At 37.8% G+C, this 14,476-nt stretch overlaps 1 protein-coding gene across 1 annotated transcript in view; it reads right to left on the bottom strand.

Annotated features, from left to right (window-relative positions):
* Window positions 1–14,476, bottom strand: part of TMPRSS2 (transmembrane serine protease 2) — a 115,304-nt gene that overhangs the window by 39,917 nt on the left and 60,911 nt on the right. Inside the window, exons 5-6 of the mRNA XM_043995711.1 lie at window positions 12,937–13,056; window positions 10,253–10,382 (exon numbers count right to left, since the gene is read on the bottom strand). Coding sequence (XP_043851646.1) covers window positions 10,253–10,382; window positions 12,937–13,056 — 250 coding nt within the window. The remainder of the gene's footprint in view (window positions 1–10,252; window positions 10,383–12,936; window positions 13,057–14,476) is intronic.

Raw genomic sequence — 14,476 nt, 5'->3', positions numbered from 1 at the left:
TCCTGCTCATCATTTCTTACAGCACTATAGTATTCCATTGTATTCATATACCACAACTTGTCCAGCCATTCCCCAATTGATGGGCACCCCCTCAACTTCCAATTCCTTGCCACCATGTAAAGAGCAGCTATAAATATTTTTGTACATGTGGGTCCCTTTCCCCTTTCCATGATTTCTTTGGGAAAAAGACCCAAAAGTGGTATTGCTGGGTCAAAGGGTATGCACAGCTTTATCGCCCTTTGGGCATAATTCCACATTGCTCTCCAGAATGGTTGGATCAGTTCACAGCTCCACCAACAATGAATTAGTGTTCCAATTTTCCCACAGCTTCTCCAACCTTTATTATTTTCCTTTTTTGTCATTTTAGCCAATCTGATAGGTGTCAGGTGGTACCTCAGAGTTGTTTCAATTTGCATTTCTCTAATCATTAGAGATTTATTTTATTTTTTTTGTGTGTGTGAGGCAATTGGGATTAAGTGACTTGCCCAGGGTCACACAGCTAGTAAGTGTTAAGTGTCTGAGGCCGGATTTGAACTCAGGTACTCCTGACTCCAAGGCGGTGCTCTATCCACTGCGCCACCTAGCTGCCCTCTAATCATTAGAGATTTAGAGCATTTTTTCATATGGGAATAGATAGCTTTGGTTCTATGATCAGTCTTAAAATTCATTTGAGTCTCTCTGTTTGTAGCCTACATGTTTTTGTTCATTTAAGAATACTTCCCTGGGTAATATCCCCCCTCCATTATCACTGATTCAAAATAGCATGAGGCCATGCAAAAAGTAGGAAGGTTTTCCTATGCAATCCCCCAAATTCCCACCCCACCCCTCTGCTATTTATTAGATGCCTGGACCCACATCTATACTTCTTTCCTTCAAAGTAGCTGCAGTATGCAATGGTAGAAGGTAATAAGAGCAGAAACAAAACAAGAGCTGGACTAGATAATAACTCAAAAAGGAATATTTCAAGTGACAACAACACTGTACTGTAAGGTACCAGTTTTGCCTGGGAACAAGGGGAATCTCAATTCAGATGGGGGATGGGAGGTGAATAAAGAGACAACCTATTTCCTTCCTTGTGCTTCAGTTATGGAGACCCTCCCTCCAAATCATTCCTCTACCCATACCTCCCATCAAGGGTAAGAGAGAAGACCAAGTGAGAAATCAGAAGGGAGAGGTTTTTGGATTGGGACTTTAACACTGCCCATGAGCTACTTCATTTTCACTGGATAAAGACACTGTCTGCTATTAGACTTCTTCCCTTTCAAAGAATCAGAAGTTACTTTGCCTCAGCCTTCCTCCTTGAGCAGTCACCCCATCATTCTTTGGTTTCTCTAAGCACCCTTTCTGGCCACAAAAATCTCCACAGAAGTTGCATGGCCCCCACCTGAATACCATCCATATTCTTCCCCTTCCCCCTGTTTTTCAGTCACACACAGACACCCTATGACAACTCCAACCAAAGCCAAGCTCCTATTTGAACTCATACCTCAAGGACTCACACACTTCCACTGTCATTCCCACCACATCTCAGTGATTCCGAACCACCAGTTGCCACTGTTCAAACTCTGTTCTCCATCCCTTATTTACTCCCATCCCTTTCAACCCTCACCTTCAATATCCAACTCTAAAGCTACCCAATCTTTTCACTGTACTCTATGGAATACCTGATCCATGGGTAATAAACTAGCTTTCATTTTATACCTTTTCCCTTTCTTGCTCCCTCCACTTTCTTGCATTCACTGAGACGACTTCCTCCTGATGACACAGATTTCCTGCCTACCCTTTCCAGTACTGTTGCTGAACTGTTCCAGTACAGTTCACTGAAACTTCAGATTCAGTAGTCATGGTGAGAGACTTGGAATACTCCTTGTTCACCAGTGCTACTTCCAGGCTCTCCCTCTACCACACATCTCAGTAAAACTTTCTTCCTTTGAGGTTCATTCAATCTATAATTATTACCCAATCAAGATTTTGGTGGCTATGGTATACAGACCTCCAGAACACTCTCCTTCCTTCCTCAATGAATTCAGTGTCAGGTTTACAGTCTTTATCTTCTCCCCAACTCCATTTATCATACTAAGGGACTTCGCCATCATATTGTTTCTCTCTCAAACAATCTAACGTCCCAACTCATCAATTTACTTATTTCCTATGACCTCATCCTCAACCTACCTCTGCCATACACAAACATGAGAAGATCATATCCTTGATGTTGTCATCACCCACTAATGTTCCACTTCCATGCTATCATTCCACCTTTCCCTCAGCCTTGTAACTCCAAACCCTATTCTTTGTCTTCACTGCAAGTTCTAAACCCTCCAATCTTTTCCAGATGATCATCCCTGCATTATTTTCTATTTCCTTCCCCATCTTAAACCTTTGGTGAGCCAATTGAACTTTACCCTCTCCCTTTCTCAAGTCCCTTGCCTATATCAAAAATATTGCCCTGTCTAACCCCAGTCTTGGATCACACACCCCCAATCCAATACCTTCACTCTTTCTCATGTGCTACCGAACAAAGCTGGAGAAAATCATATTCTGTGATTATTGTGCTGAAGAGGTGTGAAAAATAATTCATTTCTATCCCTACTCTATTCTAATCAATATTAATCAGTTTGATATGATTCCATAGGGGTAGTGATTATAAGTGATTATATTAGACCCCAGAGCTGTGAACTGCAGATAGCAAGTTCACTTGCTTAATCATAGGAAGCTAACTAGAGACCCTCTACCCTTGTTTTTCCTTGTTATGGTGACCAAGCTTTTCATAGAAGAGTTGACCCAATTACATGGGAAGTCCCCTAATTTATTTTTGTACCTCCAGACACCTCTTTATTGTTCAACATGAGCAGATGAACATCTTATGACCATTTAGTCAATGGAGATACCCCAGGTTTTGCCCAACCTGTGACTTCCCTGATAGCTCATACATCATTTTTTGCCTGCCAAGCAAGATCTATCAACCAAAGGGATTCTGCACTTCATATAACCATTCCAGAATGTTCATTTATCAAATCTGATATCAAGACTTATAAAAATCAGGCCCTGAAAGAAAGGTGCATCTCAGATCATGAGGAAGATCCAAGGTCCATCTCATTAAAGGGTACCATAGACCCTTTAATAAAGTGCCATCGGTTCCAAGCTCTGCCTCAGTGGTTTTTCTTGTAGGTTGGGCAATTATACTTCTTACAAAGGTTCACTACAATTAAAACACAGAATCTCAACTAGACCCTCACTGCTGCAAAGCAATTCTTTTTCTTTTTTTTTTCTTTTTTTTTTTTTTTGCAGGGCAATGGGGGTTAAGTGACTTGCCCAGGGTCACACAGCTAGTAAGTGTCTGAGGCTGGATTTGAACTCAGGTACTCCTGAATCCAGGGCCGGTGCTTTATCCACTGCGCCACCTAGCCGCCCCCTAAAGCAATTCTTTTACACCTCCCTATTTGATCCACTATCCCACTCACCATAGCAACTCTTCCAAAACCTTTTATCCCTCCACAAACTTCCCATAGCTCCTCTTCTGCACCCTCTCAGCTGAAAACCTTGCCTCATATTTCACTGAAAAAAATGAGGTCATACACTGAGAGCTCTCTCTTTTCCCCTGTTCCTCATCTAATATCATTAAAATGCCATCTGCCACTATTTTCTCCTGTGCTCTTGTTGCACATGAAAAAGCGGCCCTTCTTACCAAGGCAAGCTCCTCTATATGTAAAAATGAGACCATTTCATCCCATTGACCTCTTTATCATTACCATTCTTTCACTTATCTTCAATCTTTTCCTGTCTACTGGCTGCTTTCCTACTGAATAAAAACATGCCCTTGTCTCACTCATCCTAAAAAAGCAAAAAACAAAACAAAACAAAAAAACCTTACTTTATCTCCTTCCTCACCAACTATCATCTCATATGACTCCTTTCTTTTGTAACTAAGATCCTTGAGAATGTTGTCTACAAATTATTGCTCCTACTTTCTCTTCTCTAATTATCTTCTTAATCCCTTACATTCCTTTTTCTGACTTCATCAAACCCTGCAAACTGCTCTCTCCAAAGTTTGCAATGATATCTTAACAGCCAGATCTAATAGCCTTTTCTGAATCCTCATCCTTCTTGAGCTCACTGAAACCACTAGCACCATCAATCATGAACTTCTTATTGATATTTTCATGACATTACTCTTTGCTAGTTCTCTTCCTATGTATCTATCTCCCTTTTGGGGCGGGGGCAATGAGGGTTAAGTGACTTGCCCAGGGTTACACAGCTAGTAAGTGTCAAGTGTCTGAAGCTGGATTTGAACTCAGGTCCTCCTGACTCTAGGACCAGTGTTTTATCCACTGCACCACCTAGCTACTCCTCTTCCTATCTATCTAACTATTCCTTCTGTCTTCTTTGCTCGATCTTCTTCCAGATCACATCCACTAACTATGAGTGTACCTAAAAGCTCTGTCCTCAGTCCTTTTCCCCTTTCCCTCTATTCCATTTCGCTTACTGATCTCATCAGCTCCCATGGATTCAATTACCATCTCTATGCAGGTAACAATCAGATCTACTTGTCTGACCTCTCTCCTGATGTCTAGTCTGCATCTTCACTGCCTCTGATACTATGTCATGTAAACATTATTTTAAATTCAACATAAACAAAAGAGAACTCATCTTCCCCACAGAATCATCTCTTCTTCCTAATTTCCTTATAACTACCAAGGGTATTTACCAACCTCCCACTTACCCAAGCTCCCAACCTGGATCAAACATAAAATCCTTTGGCTTTTAAAGCCCTTCATAACCTGGCCCCTTCCTACTCTTTAGTCTTCTTATATCTTATTCCTTCCACATACACTTCAATCCAGTGACATTGGCCTCCTTACTATTCTTTATACATTATACTGTCTCTCCCGACAGAGCATTTTCATAGTTACCTCTTCATATTCATTTCCTATCTTCCCTGGCTTTCTGAAAATCAAAGCTAAAGTTCCAACTTCCCCAAGAAACCTTTCTTAATCTTACTACTTTTCTAATAAACAGTATCTACCTAAAGCCATCAGCAAGTATTATATGCAATGGAGATAAATTAGAGGCCTTCCCAATAAGATAAGGGGTGAAACAGGGATGTCCATTATCACCACTATTATTTAATATTGTCCTAGAAATGTTAGCTTTAGCAATCAGAGAAGAGAAAGGAATTAAAGGAATTAGAATAGGCAAGGAGGAAACAAAACTATCACTCTTTGCAGATGATATGATGGTATACTTAAAGAATCCTAGAGAATCAACTCAAAAATTACTTGAAACAATTAACAACTTTAGCAAAGTAGCAGGATATAAAATAAATCCACATAAATCATCAGCATTTCTATACATGACCAACAAAGTCCAGCAGCAAGAGATAGAAAGAGAAATTCCATTTAAAGTAACGGTAGATAATATAAAATACTTGGGAGTCTACTTGCCAAGACAAACCCAGGAACTCTATGAACACAACTACCAAACACTCTCCACACAAATCACATCATATCTAAATAATTGGAAAGATATCAATTGCTCCTGGATAGGCAGAGCTAATATAGTAAAAATAACAATACTGCCTAAATTAATTTATTTATTCAGTGCCATACCAATCAGACTACCTAAAAATTATTTTATAGAGCTAGAAAAAATAATAAGAAAATTCATCTGGAAAAACAAAAATTCAAGAATATCCAGGAAAATAATGAAAAAAAATTCACGGGGAGGTGGGTTAGCAGTACCAAACCTGGAGCTTTACTATAAAGCGGCAGTCATCAAAACTATCTGGTACTGGCTAAAAAATAGAGTGGTAGATCAATGGAATAGGCTAGGCTCAGGAAATGCAGTAGTAAATGACACTAGTAATGTAGTGTTTGATAAACCCAAAGACTCCATCTTCTAGGATAGGAACTCAGTATTTGACAAAAACTGCTGGGAAAACTGGAAGATAGTCTGGCAGAAATTAGGCATAGACCAACATCTCACACCTTATACTAAAATAAAGTCAAAATGGATACACGATTTAGACATAAGAGATGATACCATAGGTAAAAGGAGAGAAAGGAATAGTCTACCTATCAGATCTTTGGAAAGGAAAACAGTTTATGACCAAACAAGAGATAGAGTATATTATAAAATGCAAAATGGATGATTTTGATTATATTAAATTAAAAAAATTTTTGTACAAACAGAAGCAATGCATCCAAAATTAGAAGGGAGGCAGAAAGCTGGGAAACAATTTTTGAGGCCAGTGCTTCTGATAAAGGCCTCATCTCTAAAATATAGAGGGAACTAAATCAAATTTATAAGAACCCAAGTCATTCCCCAATTGAGAAATGGTCAAAGGATATGAACAGGCAGTTTTCTGATGAAGAAACCAAAGCTAACTATTCCCATATGAAAAAATGCTCTAAATCTCTAATGATTAGAGAGATGCAAATTAAAACAACTCTGAAGTACCACCTGACACCTATCAGATTGGCTAAAATGACAAAAAAGGAAAATAATAAATGTTGGAGAAGCTGTGGAAAAATTGGAACACTAATTCATTGTTGGTGGAGCTCTGAACTGATTGATCCAACCATTCTGGAGAGCAATTTGGAATTATGCCCAAAGGGCGATAAAGCTGTGCATACCCTTTGACCCAGCAATACCACTTTTGGGTCTTTTGCCCAAAGAAATCATGAAAAGGGGAAAGGAACCCACATGTACAAAAATATTTATAGCTGCTCTCTACGTGGTAGCAAGGAATTGGAAGTTGAGGGGGTGCCCATCAATTGGGGAATGGCTGGACAAGTTGTGGTATATGAATACAATGGAATACTATTGTGCTGTAAGAAATGATGAGCAGGAGGAGTTCAGAGAAACCTGGAGGGTCTTACGTGAGCTGATGATGAGTGAGATGAGCAGAACCAGAAGAACATTGTACACAGTATCATCAACATTGAGTGTTGACCTACTGTGATGGACTATATTCTTCTCACCAATGCAATGGTACAGAAGAGTTCCAGGGAACTCATGATAGAAGAGGATCTCCAAATCCAGGGAAAATAAAAAAGAACTGTGGAGTATAGATGCTGATTGAACCATACTATTTCTTTTGTTTTTTTTCTATTTTGAGGTTATCCATCATTGCTCTGATTTTTTTTATCTTATAACATGACTAATGCAGAAATAGGATTAATGTTATTATGTGTATATAGATATAACCTATATCAGATTACCTGCTGTCTGGGGAGGGAGGGGAGGGAGGGGAGGGAGGGAGAAAAATCTGAAATTGGAAAGCTTGTATAAACAAAAGTTGAGAACTATCTTTACATGTAACGGAAAAAAATAAAATATCTTATATGTAAAAAAAAGAAATTCTTACTACTTTTCCTCTGCAATCTATTGCAGATATATCTTGTTCGTACATAGTTGCTCACAGTGCTATTTGCAAATAGACTGTGAGCTCCTTGAGGGTAATTGGGGGGGGGGGGGCTTTTCTTTGTATCCCTGACACTTAGCACAGTCCCTGGAACATAGTTAAGTACTTAATAAATGCTAGGTGATTTAATGAGTCAATGTAGAGCTATAGGATATCTAGTCCAAAACCCCATTGGCAGGGAAAAATTAGAGAGAGCAAAGTGATAAAGTGCAACCATTCCAAACAATTGTTTGAGGGAGCAATGATAAAGTTCTATCATGGCCATGCCATGATATTACTAAATTGTGTAAGACTGTGTTAATCTCCAGCATGTTCTCCCCTTGACTTTCATCATAGGGTTTCCAAAGCAGCTTTGATAAGCTCTAAAATCTGCTACTCTTTCCTTTAATTCTTTCTTCATATGTGTAAGTGGTGGGGAAAAGAAGAAATCAACCATTTACAGAAGTTTTGTTGTATTTTAAAAAGCAAACTACTTGGGGCAGCTAGATGGCTCAGCGGATGGAGCACCGGCCCTGGAGTCAGGAGTACCTGGGTTCGGGTCCAGCCTCAGACACTTAACACTTACTAGCTGTGTGACCCTGGGCAAGTCACTTAACCCCAATTGCCTCACTAAAAAAAAAAAAAAAAAAGCAAACTAATTGCTGATAAATGGGGTCAATCAGTCATAATATGAAAGGTTTTTCACACTTTTCCCCCACAAGCAAGGATGAGGGTAGAGAGCAAAGATAAGAACTTTTCCCGTTTTATTTTATTTTTAAATCATTTGGAGTCATACCCATGGAATCTAAGGCTGGACTAAGATGGGTGAGAAAGTCAAATCCTATGACTCAATCAATTACCTAGCATTTATTAAGTACTTATGAGCCAGGAACTATGCTAAATGTTGGTGAGACAAAGAAATCCTATGAGCTACTGAAAGGAAGATTGTAGGCTTTGGGAAAACTTCAAAGGGCTGAGACCATTAGAAATATTGTTAGACATCAGTAGTGAGAAAAGTGATTATTTTTCTACAATGTTAATAACCAATTATTAAATCAATATTAAGGTTTTTTCCCTTTCTGTTTCCTCATTTAGGAACTAACCCTTGTAGTTCATTCAGCTAGCCTCTGAAGAACAAGACTGAAAGATAAGATTGGCCTAATTCTCAGTGTACATGTTCTATGATCTTAGGTGGACCACATCCAAATAGGGGACCTTATTTCTGTTTGGAGTGAATTACAGAATCTAATCTGGGTCCATTTCAGCCTTAGAGCATTGAACCCATGCTCTTGCACCCCCTCCATTTCAGTCTAAGGGAACATGGCTCATGAAGGAGAAAAATCAATCAGAGTGGTCTGGGTAGAGATAGATTCCTTTGTCCAGATTGCTGCAGGTGACTAAGACTCATGACCAGGTCATATTCTCAGTGAGAGGAGCTGAAGACTTTTAGTGCACCTCCTCATTGTTTACCATTCAAGAGTTTATTTTCACCTACCAGAGGCACCTTCTTTTCTTTTCTTTTCTTTTCATTTTTTGGTGAGGCAATTGGGGTTCAGTGACTTGCCTAGGGTCACACAGCTAGTAAGTGTTAAGTGTCTGAGGCCAGATTTGAACTCAGGTCCTCCTGAATCTAGGGCCAGTGCTCTATCCACTGCGCCACCTAGCTGTCCTGGCACCTTCTTTTCTAAAGGTATTTAAGTATTCAGGGATCTCCATGGTTTTGTCTTTGGTTACAAAGAAAAATCACCATCACTTTATGGATTATCAGCTAGCCTAATTAATAAATTATTAATTACCCCAAAACCCTTTCTCTTGGTCTTTAATTCATCTCAGTTGTATGCACATGAAAAGGCAATTAATGAATACTTCAGAGAATCTCAGAGCTGGAAAGGACCTTCAAGCGAGGAAGTGTGGTACAAGGAAAAAATACTGGCTCTGTAATCAGAAAACCTCAAAGGTCCTCTGGTAGGACTAAATCAGTTCAACCCCTATGCTTATTGCCTGTGTGACATTGGGCCAGTCACTTAACCTCCCTACACCTTCCCTTTAAACCAAGGGGGTTGAAATAGATGGCCTTTAGCAGGTGCATTCCAGCACTATATTTATAATGCCATGACTGAAGGCCAGCCCCTACCTGAACAGCAATCCTCTCTACATCATCCTAATAATAGATAATCTAGTTTTTGCTCCTCCAATAAGCAAAATAAGCAGAACTAAGTAAGAGAGGAATTCAACAATGTTGTATTCTCAGTAACAGAAACTAAATGAAGATCCCAGGTTAAAAAAAAAAAAAGATAATGAACTATCTCCTCCACAGCAGAGAATAGGTACTAAAAAGACAGAATATTGCCTATATTGTTAAACATAATCATTGCATGAAGGTTTTTGTTTTGTCTTTCAAAACAAATGAAGAAGAAATATGGAATGGAGAGGAGAGGAATGATTATGATATTAAAACATTTTTAAATCTTTAATTATAAGAAACCCACTACCCCCAAAATCAAGACATTCTTTTTTTGGATAACTCCAACCATTAGAAAGTTTTTCTGTACATTTTTACCACTGCAACTTTTAGCTATTCTTTCTTGTACTATTATTTTGGACTAAACAGATCAAGTTTAATCCCTCTTCCCCATGGTAGCTGTCTTCAAGTGTTTAAAAGGGAGGCAGAATGCAGGTTGGTTGTCTTCCCTGACACCAACCTTATTAGGGACATCAATTTATGTTGCTAATTATTTATGGCTCACTCATACCTAAACTTATCCAAATGTCTCTCCATTCATGACCAACTAGGACATCAAAGACATATGTGATCCTTTTACCTCCATATTAGACATATGTTATACTCACATGTTATATCCCATATCTTTACAAGCTATTTTTCCATAGTGATCATTCCAATCATCTTGGCACACAGGATACCAGGATTTGTTGTGAGATGAGTAAACCTGAAGGATAAATTTTGGTCCATAGAGGCGAACTGCATTTAAAAATAAAGATTTATTTCAATGAGTTTTACAAAAACTAGGAATCAAATTTCCTTATGTAGATATGAATAATTAACTTAAAATCTTATTTTATAGAGATCTGTAGAATCCTAGAATTAGAAGTTCTCTTAGAGGGGCAGCCAGGTGGCACAGTGGATAGAGCACCGGCCCTGGAGTCAGGAGGACCTGAGTTCAAATCCAGCCTCAGATGCTTGACAAGTACTAGCTGTGTGACCCTGGGCAAGTCACTTAACCCCAATTGCCTCACCAAAAAAAAAAAAAAGAAGAAGAAGTTCTCTTAGAGACCAACATGTCCAAATCTTTCATTTCCCATGAGAAACTAAGAACTAGAGAGCAAAATAGGCTTGTACAATTCAGTAAAGTGTCTTGCCATTGTCATCAGAGTTACTAGGCCTAGGGTGAAGTCTCAGTTCTGCAATATCATTGTGTTTACATCACTTAACCTCTGTGGGCCTCATATGTAAAATCAGAAGAAAGGAAGCCAGTATTATTAACCTTTGTGCCAGGCACTGTGCTAAATGCTTTACAAATATTATCCTATTTGAGCCTCATAACAACTCTGGGAGGAAAGCGTTATTACTAAACCTCAGAACATTGTTCACTGGCTTGAGTGTGTCTCAACAAAGGCAATGAGCTGAAAGTCAACCCCTTTCCAAATACATAGAGGGTCATTTCATTCACACAAGTGGAGCTAGTCATTATAATCTTGCTAAGATATTTGCTTCAAGCAAATAAACCAGATCAAAGAGAATGGACCAATGTCAAGAAAGAGAAAGAAAATCTAGGCTTGAGATCTCAAGAAACATAAGGGAGGGGTCAAGATCTGAACATGGTCTCATACCAGCCAGAGAATGCTCATTCTCATCCAAGGAACAAGGAAGGACAGGGTCCATTGCCCAGTCTAGAGCAAAGGAACATTATATTCCTAGACTAGGGGACCAAACACTCAGAGAAAGGGAGAACTCATACTTGTGTGCATCTCTGTGTGAGTACCTGAACACAAATTTAGTAAATAATAAGGGGAAATAGATTCTAGAAGAATTAAGATACTTAAAAGTATTGCCAAGCGAAATCTGCATGAGCTCCTTGAATTTCATTTAACATCTAGTCAAGCAGCACTGGCTGGCTGACCTTAGACAAGACTAAAGGATAAAGAAAGAAGGTGATAAGATGAAAAAAAATCAAACTTAGAAAGGACAAAGCCTCACATCCACATTTAGGAACAGGATTGACAGAGAAGATCTCTATAAAATTTATAATTTCCTTTTCATTTGTTACATTTAGTTCTTATACTTAATAATAGTGCTAGGGGCAGCTAGGTTGCGCAGTGGATAGAGCACCGGCCCTGGAGTCAGGAGTGCCTGAGTTCAAATCACTTAACCCCAATTGCCTCACTAAAAAAAAAAAAAAAAAAAGAATCTTCCACTTAATAATAGTGCTTAGTAGTGAAACTTAAAATCACTTAAAAGTATGGTTAACCAGACTGTTTTCAGAAAATAGAGCAAAAGAGAAGGGAAAAGTTTCTATCTTCTCCCAAAAGCAAAGTTAATGGAGAGGAAGGAAGAGGTAATAGTAAAAAAGAAGAAAAAGAGAGGGGTCACAAGGGAGTGTAACAAGCTCCATGACTTTCTTTGATCTCTTCTAGTCAAGTAAGATATAAAGGAAAGCATAACCTTGCTAAGATTGTTTTTGTACTCTTAGAATGACACTATTGTGACTTGTTTTTAAGTTCCAGAAGAGAAAAAAATTAGGAGGAAAGCTTAAATATGTGTATATATTTATTGTGTCTATTATATATGTGTATTGTATGTGTGTATTGTGTCTATGCAGACTAATAAATATAACCTGTTCCCAAGTTTGAAATACCAGCCAGCCAGCAAGATAAAGAATACAAATTTGAAATGTCACTGAAAACAGACTTACCTGTAGAATTACTAAAAGAATACCTAACAAAATTTATAAAGTTTCTAAAATTTCATTCTTAGTTATATTGAATTCACTGACTTGCAGAAAATATTTTCCATAACCACTAAACAATGATTATTAACAATCTTGTTATATAATATTATTATATTATTAACTAGTAACAATAATTAATAAATATTATTCCTTGTTCTTATTCTAATTATTTTTCTACAATATATAATTTGATCTCAACTTGAAAAACAAATGTCCAAAATAAATTTAGACACCTACTTTTGAAAATAATTCTGTCTTTTAGCTCTATAATCTGCTTTTAATTTTCCCCTTAAACTACTTATAATTAGAATAATCTCCTAACTTTTTCCTACTTGAAATTGAATAAAATTCCAAATCCATGAAGCACTGCTGGGGGCTCCTCTCCACCAATGCAAATCATGGGTCTACCACATGTTAGTAGATCATTTTTGTGAATTTGTCATCAAAAAAAATTGCTTAGTGGGCAGCCTCCTAGTAGTGACCCTTTCTCCATAAGAGGAAAATTTCTAAGTGATAAGGGAGTCCTAAACATGACAATATCTTCTCATTACTAATTTCCATACTTACCACAATGGTTCTCATCTTCACCACTGGGACAATGTGATATTCCATCACACCAGTTAGATGCACTGATACAAGTTCCTGAGGTTCCACATTCTATTCCAGAATTTGGGCAGCTATTTTTCACTTAGGGATGAAAAGCAAATGAAATGTACAAATGAAACTTACTAAGAAGGAAAAAAGTAACAAATCACAAATTATACTAGGTTTTTAGCTCCCCTACCTCAATGTTATATGTAATTTTAGCTGTATAATAAAAACTTTTAAACTAATAAATCCTCCATTAAGAGAAATATGGTCGGGGCAGCTAGATGGCGCAGTGGATAGAGCACCAGCCCTGGAGTCAGGAGTACCTGAGTTCAAATCCGGCCTCAGACACTTAATACTTAACTAGCTGTGTGACCCTGGGCAAGTCACTTAACCCCAATTGCCTCACTAAAAAAAAAAAGAGAGAGAGAAATATGGTCATCAATTCTAGTGGGGAAACATGTGAATCACTTTCAAGTGACTAGATAAAGAATCACCCTCAAAAATGTGAAACAGTATTTTTTGTTGTTATTGCCCAATTGTTCACATTTACCAATAAATTTTATTCACATTTGCTAATAAAAATTCTACATTGCTTTATACAAGTATAGTGTGTACTTTAAGGGCTGGAAAAAATGTATAGGCTTAAAGATTTGCAAATCTAATCACAATTACTAAATGGAAAAGAAAGAGGAAGGCAGCAAACAGTCCCATATAATTTACCAGACTACACCTCACAGGACAGTTAAATGAAAAAGAAGAGCAGTAATAGAGATGCACAGAAATTTACAAGAAAGGGTCCAGTATTATAATGACAACAGTTTTCTATACATAAACACAAAAGTGCATAAAGGATAGATCTCAATGCAAAGCAGAAAATTTGATTTCATGGGCATAACTAACTATATGAGAACTATGACAATATGGTTCAAAAGAAATAGAGCAGTTGAAAGGTATAGAGGGAGAGGGGAAAGAAAGGATAAGTAGCAATATAGTATAGAAAGCAAGAAAGCTAGAAACCAGGGAAGGAAAGCAAGGAAGAAAACATTTTAGTGAAGATCAGTGGAAGCCCAATCAGTAGTGCTATTTGAATTGGTATAGTCAAAGCCATATGGAAAAGAAGTTTTAGAAATAGTTCATAAGCTTTGCAGAAAATAATATGAGTTAATGGGAAATTCAATTGTCTAGAAATCTACTGGAGATCCCTTTCTGCTAAAAATCAGTCACCAATAATTTCTCACTGAACTGTGGTGATAATTTAATTCTACAAAAGATAGAAGAACAAATGGAAGAAATTAATATTGTTCATGTGATTCTCATCAAACAAGGAAGAATTGATAAAGTAAAAATTATGGGAATCTTAGGGGTGAGGTAGTAACTATATCATCTTAAAGTCTGTCCTCTTTTGCACTGCTATCTGGCAAAGAAAGAGAGAGAGAGAGAGAGAGAGGAGAGAGAGAGAGAGGAGAGAGAGAGAAAACGGATACAGGTATACACATGTATCTATGGATACATGTAT

This window comes from Dromiciops gliroides, chromosome 3 (assembly GCF_019393635.1).
Source record: "Dromiciops gliroides isolate mDroGli1 chromosome 3, mDroGli1.pri, whole genome shotgun sequence".
Classification (NCBI taxonomy): Eukaryota; Metazoa; Chordata; class Mammalia; order Microbiotheria; family Microbiotheriidae; genus Dromiciops; species Dromiciops gliroides.
This window is presented reverse-complemented; position numbering and strand designations above follow the sequence as displayed.